Consider the following 17,544-nt stretch of genomic DNA (forward strand, 5'->3'; position numbering starts at 1 on the left):
TACAGCAAACCGAAAGGCCGCTTGAGCAGCAAGCTCAACACCTATATAGAGGAGCCGACACATCCCGCTAAACTTACTCCTAGACCGTCCGTACTTGACTCTTCGCATACATAGGCGACCAGACACACCTAAAGAAATGCCATTTGACTGTACAGGTCTATCTGATCTATTGACGCGCTTCACACCAGTCCAGGACAGCGTGTTGCGCCATCTCGACATCGGGGATATCATCGCACTCTCACGCGCCGCAAAGGCGTTTAGTGATTATGTGCGCCTGGTCGAGCGAACGCAGTTTAATATCAACGAAAAGCTGAAGGTGTTTGTGAAAAGTCCGAAAGCGTTTCGCTCGCTACAGGCGAAGCATAACATCCTTATCAGCGGATCTTTTGCGTTCAGCTTCATGCTGAGAATACCGCTCAACTTCCGCTTGTTTGATATCCCTACGACTATGCTGGACAGGCTCTTAGTGGAGAGAGGCCCACATGCCGAGGCCCTGAGATCGTTTCTCGAAAACGAGGGTTACAGGGTCAAGGACAGCTCCATCCCAAACGTAGGTGCTCTGTTGTAGCATCGACGAGCTTTTGCCGTACTTGAAGTAGCTGACCGCAGGTTTAGCACCCATTCATGGAACGTGATACCGTCGAGGGCCGTCAGACCGTCTACATTCGAGAGACGGAACATACTCCTCTCTTCGTGATATTGAACTCGATCTTGACTTGCGACGTCAACTTCATTACCTGGAATAAAGCATACTCTGTGTTTCCATACCACACTTTCATTCTGAAGCAAGGTCACCTACTTATGGACATCAAGCATTGGGAACATCTTCCACAGGAACTGGCTAAATGGATGCGTGTTGGGATTGACATCGCCCCTTGTAGTCTTCCGGATGCGCTTCTCCCACACGCGAAGACTGACTCTACGTCTACATTGCTAGGAAACCGGCTGGTCGGCGATCAAAGTTCTTGGGTGGTACCGCTGAACACTGACTACGTCACGCCATCTCCCTTCCCCGATCTTCTCATCGACTATGCTGGCTTTGAGGTGACTACGTTCTTGAACGACGAAACCGAGACTCTGCTAGACTCTCCATCTCCTCAGTTCAATCATTACACCCTTGAGATGACGGTCGTCAAGAGCTTTGTTTTACGCCATCAGTACATCTTCGCCGACAAAGCTTACCCGGAGCAACACCATTTCAGAGGTCGTACAATCGTACAGCTCTACGCTCTGGGCGCTGCAAGGCGACCATCGGTATTTGCGCAGATCTTAGCTCAAACAAACCATCCGAATCTACGTGCCATCGCAGGGTTTGTACCACCGGATAGCTGGAAGTATTACGACAACAAGATGCTCAAGATGTTGGAGATGAGGTATCCGGGGGCTTTCCAGGTAGCTGCAGGGGAAGTAGCGGAGAAATAGGATCTCTGTATATTGCGATCGTGAATGAAGTAGCATCAAAACGTTGTACGTCGCATCACGAAGAATTTAACTACCATGCAATTGCTCTCTGCGATGCCACCGTGAGTTGCCATACATCCCCTAGTACGCCATTCTCCCCACGATTTCACATGCAGCAACCCAGCAGCCCGTAACTATCTTTGTCCCCAAACACCCATACTACCCCAGCACCTCTTCTCTCTGTTCTCTCAGCCCCAAACGCCATCCTCCGACTCCAATCTTTATCCTGCAACCCGAATCCTCCCACCTCCTCGGTAACCGAAGACCCCGGACCCATCTATTTCAAGTACCCACCCGCGCATATCTAGAACAAGACACGTGCCCGGCATGCCAGCACATCGTAATGCACTGTACCACAAAAGGAGAAAAGCGTAGTATACCTGGGTGTGCTAAACGCGAACGTGGGGGCTGGGTGCGGGAATAACACCGTGACGAATGTGGATGGACATGGATGTGCGTTTAACAAGACTTTTAATCGCCGAACACCACGGGAATGGAACGGGAAGTTTCATATGTCGGGTCTGAATATGCAGGACTTCTGAAAACGGTTCGCGATTACCCATGGCATATGGTCTTAGCGGACCAGAGTGCTTCACTGCTGAAGGAGTAAGTGTGCTCGTGACGCTTGGGATGTCACACAGGAATACTCGCTGAGCGGGTATGACGGGCCTTGGATCTGTGCAATCCCGATGGGCATATGTGATGGAGTGGAGTGTGGAACTTAATGTATATGTTGAATTCGCTGTAAAAATGCAGACGATGCCATGAGGTAGAGCGGTGATGTCGTGCCCAAATGAGTATGATCCCATACCTCCCATCTAAGTAACATGCTTGTGAACTCATTTGACCGCCTTGGACGTGGCGTCATGCTCACTAGCGTCATCATCCAAATCGTCGTCCCATTCATCCCTCCTGACGCCACTCTGTTCGGCCACTGAAGTAGCACCAGGCGGTGGCGCATCGTCGTCGCTCTCGTCCTCGAATGCAGCTGGATCGGCTAGTGGCTGACTCTCCGGATCGACGTTCCTTCCCTCTGGACTGCTTCTCTTCGGCGCACCTTCTACCCCTTCATCGGCAGAGACGGAGATGCCCCTCCGACCCCACTTGTTCTTCGGTTGTGTGGTATCGTTGCGCTGTCCAGCGGTTTCCTCGTCGTAGTCGAAGTCCATGCTCTTCCGGCCCACGAATCGACTCACGATCCATCCACGACCGAGATCATCCGAGTCTACCACGCCGCCGTGTCGGAGCTTCACGCGCTGACGCGTGTAGTATACCCATGCGAAGTCGATCATGAGTGCCGTCTGTATGGAGCCCCAGACCCACGATGTAGGGTCGAGATAGTCGTCTTCCTTGACGCCACGCATGATCCAGTTGAGAACATATAGGGCGCGGTATGTACCTAGTGTGACTAGGTAGTAGGAGTCGATGACGGTGGGTACGGTGGTCTGGCGGAGGAGGAGCAGTTGCGGGATTACGCAGACAGATTCGAGGATTTCGGAAAAGACCCAGAGAATCTATCATGTCAGCATCTAGTCGAGTTTCTGAGGGTGTGAGCATCTTACCTTCATAAAGGTGCTGTGCCCGAGAACGTGATCCCTAAACATAAGGTACCAGAATGGGGTGATGACGATGCTGCCTAACAGACAGTACATGCCAAACTTCCATGCCTTCTCTCGCTCCCTTGTCCGCGCGTATACACTTGTCATCAAGAAGATGATGTATAGCGATGATAGCGTGTAGAATATCTGACCGGTTAGCCGCGTACGCGTAAACGTATGCCGGGCCTCCGTACCTTCAGTGAGAAGTTCCACGTATGCCACCCATCTTTGGTGATGGAAGAGCTGAAGATATCGAGATATCGCGTGCCGAAGACGAGCGCGTAGAGGACCTGGGTGATGAGGGATACACCTGCATACGTCAGCCCATGCTGCAAGCTTCAAGTGGTGATAAGATCCAACTCACCCTCAGCACTGCTGTTGGAGTGTATCGCCCATATCAGTATCAGCTTCGATGACGTATGCGAGACGTCGCCGAGGATGTGAAAGAGGTTGAACCCCATCTTTGGGATAAATAATGCTATGCGACGGCTACACAGCACTAGGCCAGCCGCCTGTCGCCTACGTGTTGGGGCTCAAAGCGCGCTTCCGGCACTCGGTGCCAATAAGAGGATCGGGGATAAATATGTGCCGGCGCGAGGATGTGCAGCACCACTTCCGGTAGGATTTGGGGTCGAGAATAGGAAAGGACGGGGAGGCGATGGGCGGGCTGGTTGGTGATGCGTAATGTCTTCCCCGGGTTTGACGCAAGCTACCACGCTACCTGTAACGTGCTTGGCAATTCCCAAGGGTCCACACTAGCGCGTCACATGCGGCCTAGTCGCTCGAGCCAGCCTGGAGAATCGGAACGCGAGGCTGCAAACTCCACATCTGGTTCTGAGATATGTGGTCTAGCTTCGAGGATTTGCAGGAGATTAAAGATTGTTGGCGAGCTTAGACGATGTTGAGAATTGCGTTTGCATGCATGCGTCTTTCTCCATAGGCGGTCGGACTGTGCACCGATCCGGCATAGGCTACCGACTGCTTGGTCGGAACGCTCATCGTGACCTTGCAGCTCAGAAGTTTTGATCTACTAAAACCCGTTCTCAGCAAGCGTAACTTTTAGATCGACCCGTATATCACTCGAGGGGCAGCATTTGCGAGGCCGGGTGCCAGTGGATCCGCACTAGATGACCCCGAGAGGCTCGTTTCGCTTTTGAACCACAGCACGCGTGCTTGTGCAAGTCGAAGTATGTCACAAAAGGATTGCTGCATATCGCACAAGGAGTTGAAGTCAAAAGCGGGACCACATTACAAATGTATGGCACGATAATAGTCGGGCGGTGTGAGGCGCAGCGAGCGAGCCAAGCAGACATTGTGGCTCAACTTACGCCCCGTGCTATTCCGAGATGCGAAGTCCACACAGCCTTGCAAACGAGCGTCTATATCGTCCATAGATCCCGTCGCAGTATTTCAGTAAGTCGGATAGTGAACTACAGCGCCGCATAGGTGCCACTCGCAGCCTCATATCGGTGTTTCTTGCGGCGAAGATCATGGACGCCTGGGTCAGGACTCCAAGGCATCCAACGTGGCGCGCGGGACGGATGGCAGCATCCTTAGGCCAGGTACGCAATCCTTCGCTGTACCTACGTATACTTCGAGAAGGTCATATGAGCTCCGTATCCGTAACGGTGAAGATGTTGCCGACTCTAGGCGGGCATGCAGTGGTTGCGATGTGAGTGGCCAACTTCGTCACTTCGCAATATCTCAGGCAAAAGTGCGGATCCAGCCCCTCAGGCTGCGTGCAACAGTACGCTGTACGGCGTAGTTATTGCAAATACCCGCGATAGAACAGATCCATCAAGTGCCGCAACGTGTATGTTTCCACTTTTACGTCGGAACGGTTGTCAACCGGGAAGGCTGAGTGAATCAAGGCAGATTCTGCGCCCATAAAAAAAGCAAGACAGAAACTGCAAGTCGGAGGACGAACGTAAAACAATGGAGTCGCAGCTATATCGAGAGTCAAAAGGCAGTGTACCAAGATCTGGAGCCGCCGCTTGCTGCGGTCGCAAAGTTCAGTGCGTCACCACGGGCACCACCCACGCTCCACTTCACGGAAAGACCATGAAGGACGCTCTTCAACACAGGAAGTGTCGCAGGTATTCTGCCGATACGAAGCCCTTCGACGAAACACGGCAGACAAAGTAACGAGTGAGGATCACCGTTGGAAGACAACAAGGAAGCGGGGTCTTCGGGCACTGGACCGCCGCACAAACGAAGTCTTTTAGCCGTTCAACAACGCACAGCCCAGATTGACTAGTAGCAGATATGTACCATGGCGGTGGGGGGTCACACCCATTGAGCATTGTGCGGAAGGTCGCTGTCGGCGGTATTCCACGGAGCAGACCCGTGGTGTGGGGCGAGAATCGACATGGCAGACGTAGACGCTAGCAAGCGACGTGATGTGGATAGCAGTGGTGGCAGTGATCTTCGCTGATATCGTGAGCAAGTGCTGTGTGAGAGGTGCGACGAAGAGGAGGTGAGTTGGAAGGGTGGGAACAAGGACGAAAGGGGCGAATTAGCGGTCATTGCCCAGCCGAAGCGTATATTAGCGGCCAATAGAAATTACCGCAAGCGTGCATTTAAGCGCCGTCGCGTCCTTCGCTTTCAGCTTACGCACCCTATGCGGGGCAATTTACTGGCTTTGAGGCAGCTCGACGGCACAGCTGTCCAGGCGCACCGAATGGGAAGACACGGCTGGCCAAATTTCCTCGTTGCTGCGCGATGGAGTGCACCCCTTGTTGACGGCATCCTATGGCGCCGCCAGCACAGACAGGTTCGTCAATATCACGCTGCATCGAAAAGAGATTAACCCGCTGGGTCGCGATTGTGGGAGGAGTCTCAGACGTCAGGGCCGACGTCAGGGTGGCCGCCTTACTGAAGGTTACATTCTACTTCCACCCTCAAAAACCACAGGTATGCGCACTAGCCACGGTGCCGTGTAGCGGGCACACCCTGGCCGGCCAGGCGTGTAGCGGATTCCGGTAGCAAGGCTGCCGCGACGCCCACACGGTCATGATCACCGTTGTTGCAGGACACCACCTAGAAAACCCAGCGCAGCGTTCCGGGCCAGCAAATGGGCCGGACACAACCGTCGAGCGACGCTGCATGGCTGGCCAATTCGCGGCTCAAGCGCAAGGCATGGCATGCTGGGGTCAGGCCCGCCAAACCACGGAGAGACAGGTGAAGAGCAGGGTGAAAGCTCGGGGCGCTAACGTGCAGGCCTGACCGTCAGTGCGCAGCAGCATCCTTCAAAGCCTACTGGGGGTGGCACGTTAGAGTCGACGCACTAGAAGTGACCTGCACTCGAGGCCGCTATACCGCTACCATCTTGATAAATATGACTGAGGCGTTCCCCTAGCCTAGTCGTCCAGCTCGAGCCTGAATATCATCACCGTGCGCCGCATCCTCTTCTTGCTACCGCCCGTCTCCAGTCTGCTACATTAGCGACCAGCAGTAAGGCGCAGCACATAAGCTTCTTCAAATCCTACCCGCAGCCGCAGTTGTCATGTCTATCATACTTGAAGGTGCTATCCTCCCTCCGCATCATCTCCAAGACAAGTCAGCCTCGTCCTGGCCAAGTCCCTACCACCCTCAGTACTACCCCGCGTTGGCCTCCTCGCCTGGCACCATGTCTCCACAGTCCTTTCATTCATACAATCCACGCTTGCCAGAAAGCCCTCTGCCTACTCAAGAGCTCAACTGTCAGCCGACTACTGGGTGGTATGCCCCCTCAATTTCGGCCCCAGAGTGCCATAGCGAGGTTTGTACTTCACCCTTGTTGCGAGATCGGCTACTCATATGCCGTCGTCTAGACCACATACGCCTCATATGGCTATATACCTCCACACACGGCGCAGGTCAACTTGTCACCGCCTGCGTCTGCATCCTACTACTCAGCAACAGCTCCAGTGTCCACTACGCATTCATCAACAGCCATCTCTCCCGGTACCGTCTATTCTCGAGACTCCGTAGTACCAGAGTCAACACGGCCATCTGAAGAGCCCCAATCCGACGCAAGGACTGTCTTGCATCAGCCCACTTCTCGCTACAGGAGACAGTCTCACTTCATGGACCGGACTCACAGCGGTTCAGACTCGTTGCATTCGGCCGCAGTGGACGGCACCTGGACGATGAACGCACTAGGTATTCATGCGAATCACGAAGCCTACTATCCGGCATTCCCAACCCATAGTCCCCGAGTGAGTGAGCCATCAACAGAGCTATCGTCAAGCCACATGCCCTCGCCCCAACCCCGACGCATGTACACACCGATCGCTCCTCTTCCCCTGGAGACACCCCGTTCGCACGGAACCAAGCGACAGAGGGAAGACGACGAAGAAGAAGAGCCTAAGCGAAGAAAGCGGTCAGACTCACAGATATCGACCCAGTTTGAGCTCAGTGAGGAAGACCGTCTACTTCTTCGGCTCAAAGAGGAAGAGCACATGCCTTGGAAGGACATCGCAGCACGCTTTGTCAAAGACTTCGGCAGGCAGTACCAAATACCCGCACTGCAGATGCGTATCAAGCGACTAAAAGAACGGATGCGTCAGTGGACTGAAGTAGACGTCCAAGCACTGCGCAAAGCCCATGACTACTGGGTGCAAAACAAGTTCGACATCATCGCGCAAAAGGTATGCATCACCACCATCGATCCCAAGTACAGCCACTGACTCCCATAGATGCTCGATTACGGCGCAGAAGAAAAATGGACCGCACGCCAATGCTCTCGCAAATGGCAAGAGATCGATCCAACACCCATACCCTACACGCAGTTCGATCACCACGTCCAGCACGTTCAGCAAGGCTTTGCACCCTATGCGATGAGCCCCATCGAGCCCACGCCCATGAACTTCCCTCCCTTCCTGCACCAGCACCATACCACCTAGTCAACCTCGCCAGTGTCAGCCTCGCTTATTACGGCAGGAGGATGCGGGTAAACCACGCCGCATCGCTCTTCCTTTCTGATTCTTCCACTCCTAGGGATTGTCCCATCGGGGCAACATGTCTAAGTCTAAACGCTTCCCGCGATGCGGCACAGACACACCGGCGTTTAGCAAAGCGAGAGAGAAAAAACGGGCGGCTTGCATGGCTTGGGTCAGGGAGTTCTATGGGGCACAGCAAGCAGCAACCAGCGCGCAACGCTTCTTAACGTTCGCCTTTTATGTCATTTATCTTCTTCTTTCGCTCGATACCCTTGCTTAACTAACTACATTTGTTGAGATATCTTATTTCAAATACATATAACGATCATCTTCATCTCCTTTCCTGTTGTTGAGTCGCAGCTAGATCTCACAGGCCATCTGCGCGGCCCCCCTTCTTCTGCTTGCCCATGTGCAACACGCGCACATCACATATCCCTGCTGCGCGTCTTTTCGGTTGTTGCAAGCTTCAAAGACAGCGCGTCTGCATCTACACGTGGAATGAGACAAAACGAGATCGCGTATCTCGCTCCCAAAACCGTTAAACCCTTCTTCATTTTCCCTTTCTGTCGCTCGCGCATGCGCTTTTCGCACCGCCCTAACTAACCTTATGCCGCCTTGTGGGGCCCTCGTTTTTGTTCTGGTCCCTCGCTCCTTCTTCAACGGGGCACCCATCTCCGTTACCACACACCCACCTGTGCCGAACTGCGCCGCAATACAGTACAGTCGTGCCGCAATCACGATTGTATTGATTTTTGGCGCACTGGTTTCAGATGTCTTAATGGAAAGCGCTGTGACAGGTTCGCTTACGTCTTGACAAGGCTCTATTTATTTTTTATCGCGGCTGCTCATGTGGTTAGTGGACACGAGACAACCGTTTTTTTTTTGCGGCAGAGGTTTGGGGCTTGGGCTTTCACCCGCGCGGCTCGCGTGTCTTGAGGGCGGCACGGTGGTAGTGGTGCCGTACCTTCGCGCAGAAGGTTTGGAGATGGGTGCGGCGCCGCAATCGGGCCTTTCGTGTCTTGGTGCCCTGCCCGCTATGGAGAAGCGATGGACACTGTTACATTGTGCGTTCCTTCGTGTGAATCCTGTCAAAGGGCACGGGGACATGACGTGCTTTCGCGATGAATGCCAATGCGCGCGTAGTCTGCCTTGATGATGCAGGTCACGCATTCGGGTCTGTTACGTATAGCACTGCGCATTCTGTTCTGTCGCCTGGGTAAGATGCATCATCGCTGTGGCTGCGCTACTTGCTTAGCTATGACGGTACGCATGGGTCGTGTGCCTCCTACCTCCGACTTTTCCGAGTATATCGGTGCTTGTATAAGAAATGTTAGTAGTAAGAAGGCGTGATCGACGCCAGCATCCCTCGTATGCCTCCATTCCAAGCTCGTGACTGGTCAGCATAGTCAGCCCTATGTGTAAGCTACGTGGTACAGTCCCTACTCCACGCGAGCACGTAACAACTTACTTACATGCCACTGTTGTAGTATGCATGGGCTCATAGCGCGAATATGCTAGGGGGTCTCAGCTACGCACACCGTACCTATCCTCGTCATCATCCCCTGCGTCTGCCACTATCTTACTGAGGAAGTTTCACATTCTTAGTGATCTCTGGTCGAGACCATTCTTCGGCAGATGCATCAAGCACTGACAGACTGATTTAGCCAGTGCGATTGGAAGGCACGGATGCCATGCGGTCTCCTGGGGCGTAGACCAAGGAGATCAGCAAGACGAACGGTCCTTACATAACGCGTGCCGACTTGCGTATGTGGGTAGATTCGGATATTGACATCGAGCATTGAGCTCATGCTGATGTTGCGGAGAAGAGGAGCTCGACCGTATCAACCCCCGGCTGATGGACTACCACAGGCGTATAGAGGATGATAGTATCACATCTCCACACCATGTGGGGATCTGAGCAGGAACACCGGCTCCTGCGTGCCGTGGCCTTGTATCTGTCAATCAAGGGCCCCGCAACCCTGAATTCCCCTTAAGCTGTCAGTCGCTCTTCAAACGGCACGGGTGGCGCCGGTATGCAAGACAAGAACTCTCGTCACACTGTCTATATCCTTCAGTGCTGCGACATCCTTTGCGCCGAGTGCTCTCCTATACGCACTGTAGATGTAACAGGTGGACGACGTCTACGTACTGAGTGTAAGCACTGCTGTCAGAAGCTCGAGCTCCATGCATGATGCCACCGAGACTTTCGCGGCAGTTTCAATCGACGCATCGACAATGGCTTCGAATACGGTCTGACGTGTACCACACATCTACCAGATCCAGCACGAGTACGGGTAGAAGTAGAATCAGGACGATGCTGATGGACCGCGCGGTGTAATATCATGCATCTGGTGATTATGACTGGTCAGCGCGTTTCGAAATCCGGTGGATGGCGACGAACGATTTGCTTGGTGATCGCCCGTGGCTTGCTCGGAAGGAGGGAGCTTTCACGTCACAAGCCCTAGTCAGCTTACATCCGCTCGCCAAGGCAGTCGCGGACCGCGATGAAGACCGGTTCGTTGCGCATGTACGCAGCTTACTTCTCCTCGACGTCGCCAGCGGCCCGAACGGCCCTACGCTCGAGTTGAAAACGGCTGGTAGCGGCCTTTCGCGTAAAACCTCCAATGGGAGTGGTGGTAAGAGTCAGGATTTAGTTGATAGACTTCTTCTAGAAGTCTTAATAGGCTGCTTATCATCTTAGACTAAGCCTCCGAGAACGCGCTGTGGCCAGTAGTAAGCTTCGTCGTCCGCGTGTGCTGTATACCCCCACGTTCCTGCGTCGTCGCGCATCACGCAGCGATCGGAACCTACCGCCATTCTACTTGGCTAGTCGTTGACCGCTGACGGCAGGACAGTGTTCCACGTTCTGAATCCGAGTATGAGTGCCAATAGCGGCGAGACTCAGACGCAGGATGCGGACTAGTACACTCGGGGTAGGTGACATTGTTCGAATCTTCGGGATCTCCTCCGCGTTGCCGAGCACGCGATAAGACAACGACCAGAGTCAGTGGAAAACGATCCCTGTAGCTGTGAATGACGCATTGAGCGACGGTTGAGGCTTGCGTCGAGGGGTTGAAACAGATCAGGAAACGGTTTGACTGGGTCGTGAGGTAGATGGAAGGGCAAGCAATGTGACAATGACAGAGGAGCTGCAGTTGACGACTCGACCGGGTTAGTGTTTCATGATCTACGCCCCACATTAGCAAAGGAGTGGAAGCGAAGTGTTTCCCGTCTCTGCGACCCAGACGATAGAGTCAGTCGATAATGGCAAATATTGTTGAACTGCACATGTTTTAGCCGCATCGCATGGGTTTCTAGAGGTGGCACAGAAGCGGCCAGATGCTAGGCCCTATGAAGTCACCCTGCACGTGCGTGTCGTGTCAGCGTGCATCCCTTCACGGCTCACCGGTGGTACTACAGGCTGCCGAACCACTCGTTCACGAGCTCATGGTCGGACAAGCTTCAAGGCTACGGCAAAGATCGATCTCTATTCCGATAATGCGATCGGCATCCATCGAAAATCAGTCGTACAAAACTCTTCGGCTAATGTTGGAAAGCTGTCGTGCTACACTCCGTGGAGTTGAGAAACGTAAACCGACTCCTGAGACGCTGCCGGGGTGCCGAACCAAGGGCCAGTCTATCGGTGTGTCGGAGGAACGAGTTAGGCATGCAACCTGCTATCCTCTTGCAGAAAGCACATACTCTTTACGCGACCCAGAGGTCCAAAAAGGAGGGGGGTCGGGACGTTTCAGGTCCGTGGGCTCGCATGCGCAACGTGGTATTGTAATTATCCATAGTGTCAGGCGCCTATTCGCGTGCGTTCGCCCCACCAGCTTTCGCCAGTCTGCAGCGTCTTCTCCAGATCTTCTTCGGCCCTTCTAGCGCTGACAAAGGGCCCGTCATCTCGGATCCCGTGCAGCTGAGGCCCGCGAAGCCGCCTGGGGTTCGCATGAGAGCTGGGAGCTCGATGCCTGTCTTGCTTCGCATATATGTGTTGAGCGTAAGAGGCGTCAATAACGGCGGTGATCGCTGGGTAAATAGTTGCAGAGTGACAGGAAAGAGCGGCAATTTGCCTAATTATGTGCTGCTACATTGGGTCGTTTGCTGCGTCATATGCCCTTAAGTGGTGGCTGCGAATTGATATTAATATTGCCGTTTTGGGACGAATCGCGTGGTAAGAGGCGCACGCGCCGTTGAGGTTAATTTGGTAGTAAAAGGGCCCAAAGAGAAGCGGTGACGATGAAGTATCTCCAAAGTGCGATGGACTGACGATGATAAAGTTTTGTTTCGCTATACGGTGTAGCTATGTAGGTGATCTTGCTAATGACGCGTCTTTAGTCTTCGGCCTTGGCGCTTTATGTCCGTTATTTCCAGATTCGCCGGAGTATACTCATCCCGTCCTTGAGGCAACAGCCGCTCAAGATATATAACTATTTCCATTCATTCCGTTGCAAAGGTACTATGCGTACTGCTGCCCTCACAAGATTGTCAAATCTACGTTCTCAATTGCCCCTTCCCAGATCACCTCGGTCCTTCCATACGTCATCAGCAATGATGGCAGGGCTCACCATCAACTCGCAACAGACCATGCCATCAGGCTACAAGATCCCCGTCCTTGGATATGGCGTTTACCAAACACCAGCAGACATCGCTTCCGAGGTGGTTGAGCACGCGCTCAAAGTCGGCTATCGCCACGTTGATTCTGCCGTCGCCTACCGGAACGAGCAACCATCTGCGGAAGGCATGAAGAAGTCGGGCATTCCAAGAGAAGAGCTATTCTTCACGACAAAGATCCCTCCGAAAGACATGAACTATGAGAACTCGAAACAGCACATCGAAAACACCCTCAAGATCACCGGATTCGATTACGTCGATCTCTACCTCCTGCACAGTCCCTACGGCGGTAAGGAGAACCGCATCGGTGCGTGGAAAGCGCTAGTTGAGGGTGTACAGGCAGGCAAGATTCGCTCAATTGGCGTTTCGAACTACGGCGTGCATCATCTAGAAGAGCTAGAAGCGTGGACCAAAGAGACGGAGGCAAAAGAGGGGAAGGGCAAAGGTGGAGTCCTCAGCGTCAATCAGGTAGAGCTTCACCCGTGGCTCGCGCGTCCAGACATCGTAGACTGGTGCAAGCAGCGAGGTGTGTTATGCGAAGCATACAGTCCAATCGTGCGCGCAACAAAAAACGACGATCCGCTGCTCAAGCCACTCGCGAAGAAGTACAACAAGACGCCTTCGCAGATATTGCTGAGATGGAGTATACAGATGGTGAGCATGAATGCAATAACTCTTTGCTAGGGAGCAATGAACTGATGTTGCTGTTACAGGGATTCATACCGCTCCCCAAATCCGTAACCAAATCTCGCATCGAGGAGAACGCCCAAATCTATGACTTCGAGCTCACAGCCGAAGAGATGAAGAGCCTGGATGCCGGAGTGTATGAGCCCTGCGCATGGGATCCCACCGTCAGTCACGACTAAAGTCGTGAACATATGCATGTATCTACCGAGAAGCCAACGTAGATTCAAGGTTCAGAGCTCATGTCGTTCCACATCGGAAATCCGTGTCCATAATTTCCAGGGCTTCTACCCGTGGAGTGAGCACGAACATCGGGTAGTGTGGCCACTGATCATCCACCACACACCAGTCTTCCGTATCAACATCTGCTTTCGCTTCACATTTTACATGCGCTCTTGGGGTTTCCCAGAGCCAATTCCGTGTCCAGTCACCAATCCAAAAAGTTGCTCTTTCCAGCTCTTGCCCTTGCTTCTTGTCTCGCATGTAATTGAAGATATTCAGCGCACCTTTTCTGTTGAGAAATAGGTATCTGCCGCCTTCTGCCTCTGCGTGCTGTTCTCCGAGGGCGCGGAGCTCTTTGTAACTCCACTCCCGTGGCCCGAGTATGTCTATCCAAAAGTTTGCTTCTCGTAGCGTGGGTATGGTAACGATCTTTCCCAGCGTTTCCAAGGGTGAGCTGCTAGCGTTACGGAAGATGTTTATGCTTAGATGCCTGATTTTCTTTGCGCTGTTTCTTATCATCTGAATCTCGTCGTCGAGATCGCCGTCATACCTCCATGGATAATGCTCAGTATCCCAGCGCATCTCAAGACTCTCCAAAGATCCGCCCTGCTGGTTCAGAATGTCTTCGAAGAGGAAGGTGTCGCGCTCGCCGTTGACAAGAGACAGGTGCGTCAGCGTGTTCTTTGGCAAGTCGAGGATGAGTTCGCCGTCTGTCGTGTTCAGCGAGCGCAGCGCTCGCGACTGCGAGAGAACCTTCCGCACGCTTTCCGGGACGGTGTCTACAGAAAGCTCTTCGATACGCGTCCAGTTCATTGCGTCAAGCCACAGCTCCGCGTTGGTCTTTTCGCACTGCTCTTTCGATTGAGTGCGCCATCCAAGCCAGCTTATCCAATGGCCTTTGTAGACCCAATACAATGTGTCCATGAAACATTCCAGCTTGCCTGGCGCTAGACACTTCGGCCCTTTCCAAATTTCGTGATGCTGCCATGTCTCCCACTGATAGCCTTCAACCTTCAAAGATCTGATATCGGGATATCTCTCCCTGCCGAAAGGGCTGAGCGGTAGGTTCATCCGGTCGGGCCATGTACTGCAGAACCCGTAGACACCGATGTCGAGGGTGGATATGTTAGGGCAGGTAAGGAGGGCTGAGTGGACGGAGTCCCAGGTTGTGAAGGGTGTGACGTCGTATGGGAAGCGGTCGTCGAGGGACCGGGAAGGGTCAGCGTCAATTTTTGCCTCGATGGAAGTGGGACAGGGGTCTTTTGAATTCCACAGCGCTAGCGCAGTTGACAAGATGGAAAAAAGAAAGAATACGTGAGTGTAGAGGCGCATAGTAATGGTGTGCAGGACGGGGGGTGGCAATGTCAGTACCTAGCGTTGAGTATCGATGCATCATCTAGCTGGAGTCCGCCTGATATAACGTTTTTGTTTAGCTACAGGATGATTCAAACTATGCGTAATGTTGTTATGTTGTCTTCTTGGTGTTTTTACTGTTGCCTGAACGCGACGGCCTCAACAAGGCTCTTGCACGACTTTCAGGCGTCCAGGACTGCGACTCTTGCGCTGTGGACACATGTGCGATGCTGCTGAATTCTCGCGGCACGGACCTTAGGACCCAGTGTGCTTTTTGACGTCTCCAGGACACCTTTACAGGCGTTATTCTGCAGCCTGGCTATATACATCTCGTTCTCTTGCAGTTGCGTACGTTCGTAGTGAATGTTTGGAGGAGTTGAAGAATTGAGATGAATGGCACCAGCGAGTCATCTTGCGATGCGGGACGAGTCATGCAACGAACCGCCTTCACACGCGACGCGACGTGTCTTCTTCCCGTACAAGGTCGTCCATCAGGACGATGACGCAAGATTGTGCCGAGGTTATCCGAGACAGAGTATCGAAGTTTGTGCAACACGTCGACTACCTAAGTGGACCTCGGGAGAGTTGGGGGGGTGTGACGTTTCTGAAGGACAGAAGGCGCCTACGTCATACTGACCTTGCAGCGAAAACCATAAACATATACACCAACCCCTCGTATCGCCCTTTCCCATCTCCTATACAAGACACCTTGATACCCAATTCACTTCTCAAATTCCGAAACATTAAACAACCTGTTCCTACCAACCTACATATACAACTCCAAATCAATCATCATGGCGGCAAACAAGAAAGTCCTCATCGTGCTCTCCGACGCGTCCTCCTTCCCCCTATACAACACTGGAAGTGATGGAAAGACCGTATCTCAAGACTCAGGCTACTTCCTCATGGAGCTAGCGAAGCCTCTCCAAAAGATCCTCGACGCCGGCTACGAAGTGACATTCGCATCACCAGAGGGCAAAGAACCCACACCAGACCCACTCAGCGTATCTCTCGCAGCCTTTGCTGGAAACTACTACGAGAAGCAAAGAGAGCTGGAGCTCATCGAGCGCATGAAGAAAGAGAACGGCTTCTCGCGACCAAAGAAGTTCTCCGAGATCAGCGACGACGAACTGAAGAACTACGGCGGTGTCTTCATCCCCGGCGGTCACGCTCCTTTGTCCGACTTGGGCGACAATGCGGATCTCGGTCGCATACTCACACACTTCCACACTTCGTCGAAGCCAACTGCTGCGATATGCCACGGACCCTGGGCCTTCCTCTCGACCAAGTACGGTCCGAGCAAGAAGTTTGAGTACGCTGGCTACAAGATGACGAGCTGGTCGGATGCTGAAGAGAAGTTGATGGAGACCATCTTCCGGGGTGAGATAGACAAGGTTGAGGGCACGCTTAGACAAGAGGGCGCGGATATGCAGGAGGGCGTTGCTAAGTCTATGGGAAGTATTACTGTGGATAGGGAGCTTGTTACCGGCGACAACCCAATGGCAGCGAATGCGCTGGGTGACAAGTTCTTGGAGATGATGGCTGCGAAGTAAGTGACACCTAACGGGACGTCGGTGTTCATACGGCATTATGTATGATTAGATGAGCTATGAATATATATCGAGTTACTACATGTAGTCAACGTCGCCTCTTCCTCATCTCGGCATCCGGTCTCATACCAAACTCCTCCTTCCTGTACCTAACCCGCATCCTCTCTTCCACATCTCCCCCAAATCTTCCCAAGCACTTCTGCGCCCTCCTCATCTTCCTCTCCACCAATCTCCTCAAACCTACCGCCGTCGGTCTTCTTGCCGGTATACTCTGATTACACAGTTCAAATATCCCTATCAAATCCCTTGTGTAGTTTGGCTCATCCATCGTAGGCGCTAGCACAGGAACGGTATGCGTAAGAAAGCGACTCCGTGTATGATCTCGATGTATGGTATTGGTGATAGCGCCGTGCCAAAGGCCTTGAGCCTTGTGGGGACCAAGAAAACTGTGCATCATCTCCCAGAGTACGGTACCCAGAGACCAGATCTCTGTTTTGCAGGAGAGCGGCTGCCTTTGGAAGTAGCCGAAGCCTTGGGAGTCGGGTTCTAGGGTGTGCAGCTCGATATTGTTCTCAGGTGCAGCGTAGCCTCGGGTGAACAAGTGGTACTTCTTGGTGTACTCCTCATATCCAAAGAGCTCAAGCATGTCATCGAGGTCTGCTAGCACAGGTCGCGGGAAAGAAGCGAAGGGTTCCTGAGGCTCCATAAAGAAGATATTGCTGGGCTTGATGTCGCGATGCACTTTTGGTATCCACCCAAAGGCCTCTGCTGCATCGTCCATACCCGGCGTGTACATCAATCCGGTCGTCAGGTTGTAGATTGCTTCTGAGATTGTGATGAGAGTGATCCAAAACATGGGTTCAGGAATCTGGTCGTCGGTATCCTGCTGCCATTTTTCCGCACTGTATTCTTCGATGATGTTGGATAGTGTGCCTGCAGAGCAAAAGTCCATATATCTTTTCACCTCGTACCTGTGTTTGGAATCGGGACCGAGATGCTCGCCATGGTCGTGACACGACCAGAATCTGTGTTTTAGTATTGCGCCGGAATTGGGAAGGGTGTCGATGATCCGGCAAACTGCCTGTCGCTCATTGAAGATGGCTCTGTCATCCGTCGTGACCTTTTTGATCACAAAGCGCT

General features: G+C 53.0%; 6 protein-coding genes across 6 annotated transcripts; 3 read left to right on the forward strand and 3 right to left on the reverse strand.

Moving 5' to 3' along the window:
• Window positions 1–2,300: 2,300 nt before the first annotated feature.
• On the reverse strand, window positions 2,301–3,520 carry J4E86_001378 (uncharacterized protein; the record flags this gene model as incomplete). Its single annotated transcript, XM_051441947.1, has 4 exons — window positions 2,301–2,975; window positions 3,024–3,206; window positions 3,254–3,369; window positions 3,424–3,520. 4 exons carry the CDS (start codon window positions 3,518–3,520, stop codon window positions 2,301–2,303), a joined length of 1,071 nt encoding a protein of 356 aa, XP_051308118.1.
• A 3,774-nt stretch (window positions 3,521–7,294) lies between these two features.
• On the forward strand, window positions 7,295–7,945 carry J4E86_001379 (uncharacterized protein; the record flags this gene model as incomplete). The annotated part of the gene is made up of 2 exons (XM_051441948.1): window positions 7,295–7,690; window positions 7,739–7,945. The coding sequence occupies 2 exons, from the start codon at window positions 7,295–7,297 to the stop codon at window positions 7,943–7,945; spliced, it is 603 nt and encodes a 200-aa protein (XP_051308119.1).
• A 4,590-nt stretch (window positions 7,946–12,535) lies between these two features.
• J4E86_001380 (uncharacterized protein) lies at window positions 12,536–13,461 on the forward strand (the record flags this gene model as incomplete). The annotated part of the gene is made up of 2 exons (XM_051441949.1): window positions 12,536–13,249; window positions 13,309–13,461. The coding sequence occupies 2 exons, from the start codon at window positions 12,536–12,538 to the stop codon at window positions 13,459–13,461; spliced, it is 867 nt and encodes a 288-aa protein (XP_051308120.1).
• A 58-nt stretch (window positions 13,462–13,519) lies between these two features.
• J4E86_001381 (uncharacterized protein) lies at window positions 13,520–14,425 on the reverse strand (the record flags this gene model as incomplete). Its single annotated transcript, XM_051441950.1, has 1 exon — window positions 13,520–14,425. The coding sequence occupies one exon, from the start codon at window positions 14,423–14,425 to the stop codon at window positions 13,520–13,522; it is 906 nt and encodes a 301-aa protein (XP_051308121.1).
• Window positions 14,426–15,648: 1,223 nt separating this feature from the next.
• J4E86_001382 (uncharacterized protein) lies at window positions 15,649–16,407 on the forward strand (the record flags this gene model as incomplete). The annotated part of the gene is made up of 1 exon (XM_051441951.1): window positions 15,649–16,407. One exon carries the CDS (start codon window positions 15,649–15,651, stop codon window positions 16,405–16,407), a length of 759 nt encoding a protein of 252 aa, XP_051308122.1.
• A 146-nt stretch (window positions 16,408–16,553) lies between these two features.
• On the reverse strand, window positions 16,554–17,409 carry J4E86_001383 (uncharacterized protein; the record flags this gene model as incomplete). The annotated part of the gene is made up of 3 exons (XM_051441952.1): window positions 16,554–16,675; window positions 16,879–17,337; window positions 17,376–17,409. 3 exons carry the CDS (start codon window positions 17,407–17,409, stop codon window positions 16,554–16,556), a joined length of 615 nt encoding a protein of 204 aa, XP_051308123.1.
• Between the last annotated feature and the right edge of the window lie 135 nt (window positions 17,410–17,544).

This window comes from Alternaria arbusti (assembly GCF_024043155.1).
Source record: "Alternaria arbusti strain BMP 1465 chromosome Unknown scaffold_1, whole genome shotgun sequence".
Lineage (NCBI taxonomy): Eukaryota > Fungi > Ascomycota > Dothideomycetes > Pleosporales > Pleosporaceae > Alternaria > Alternaria arbusti.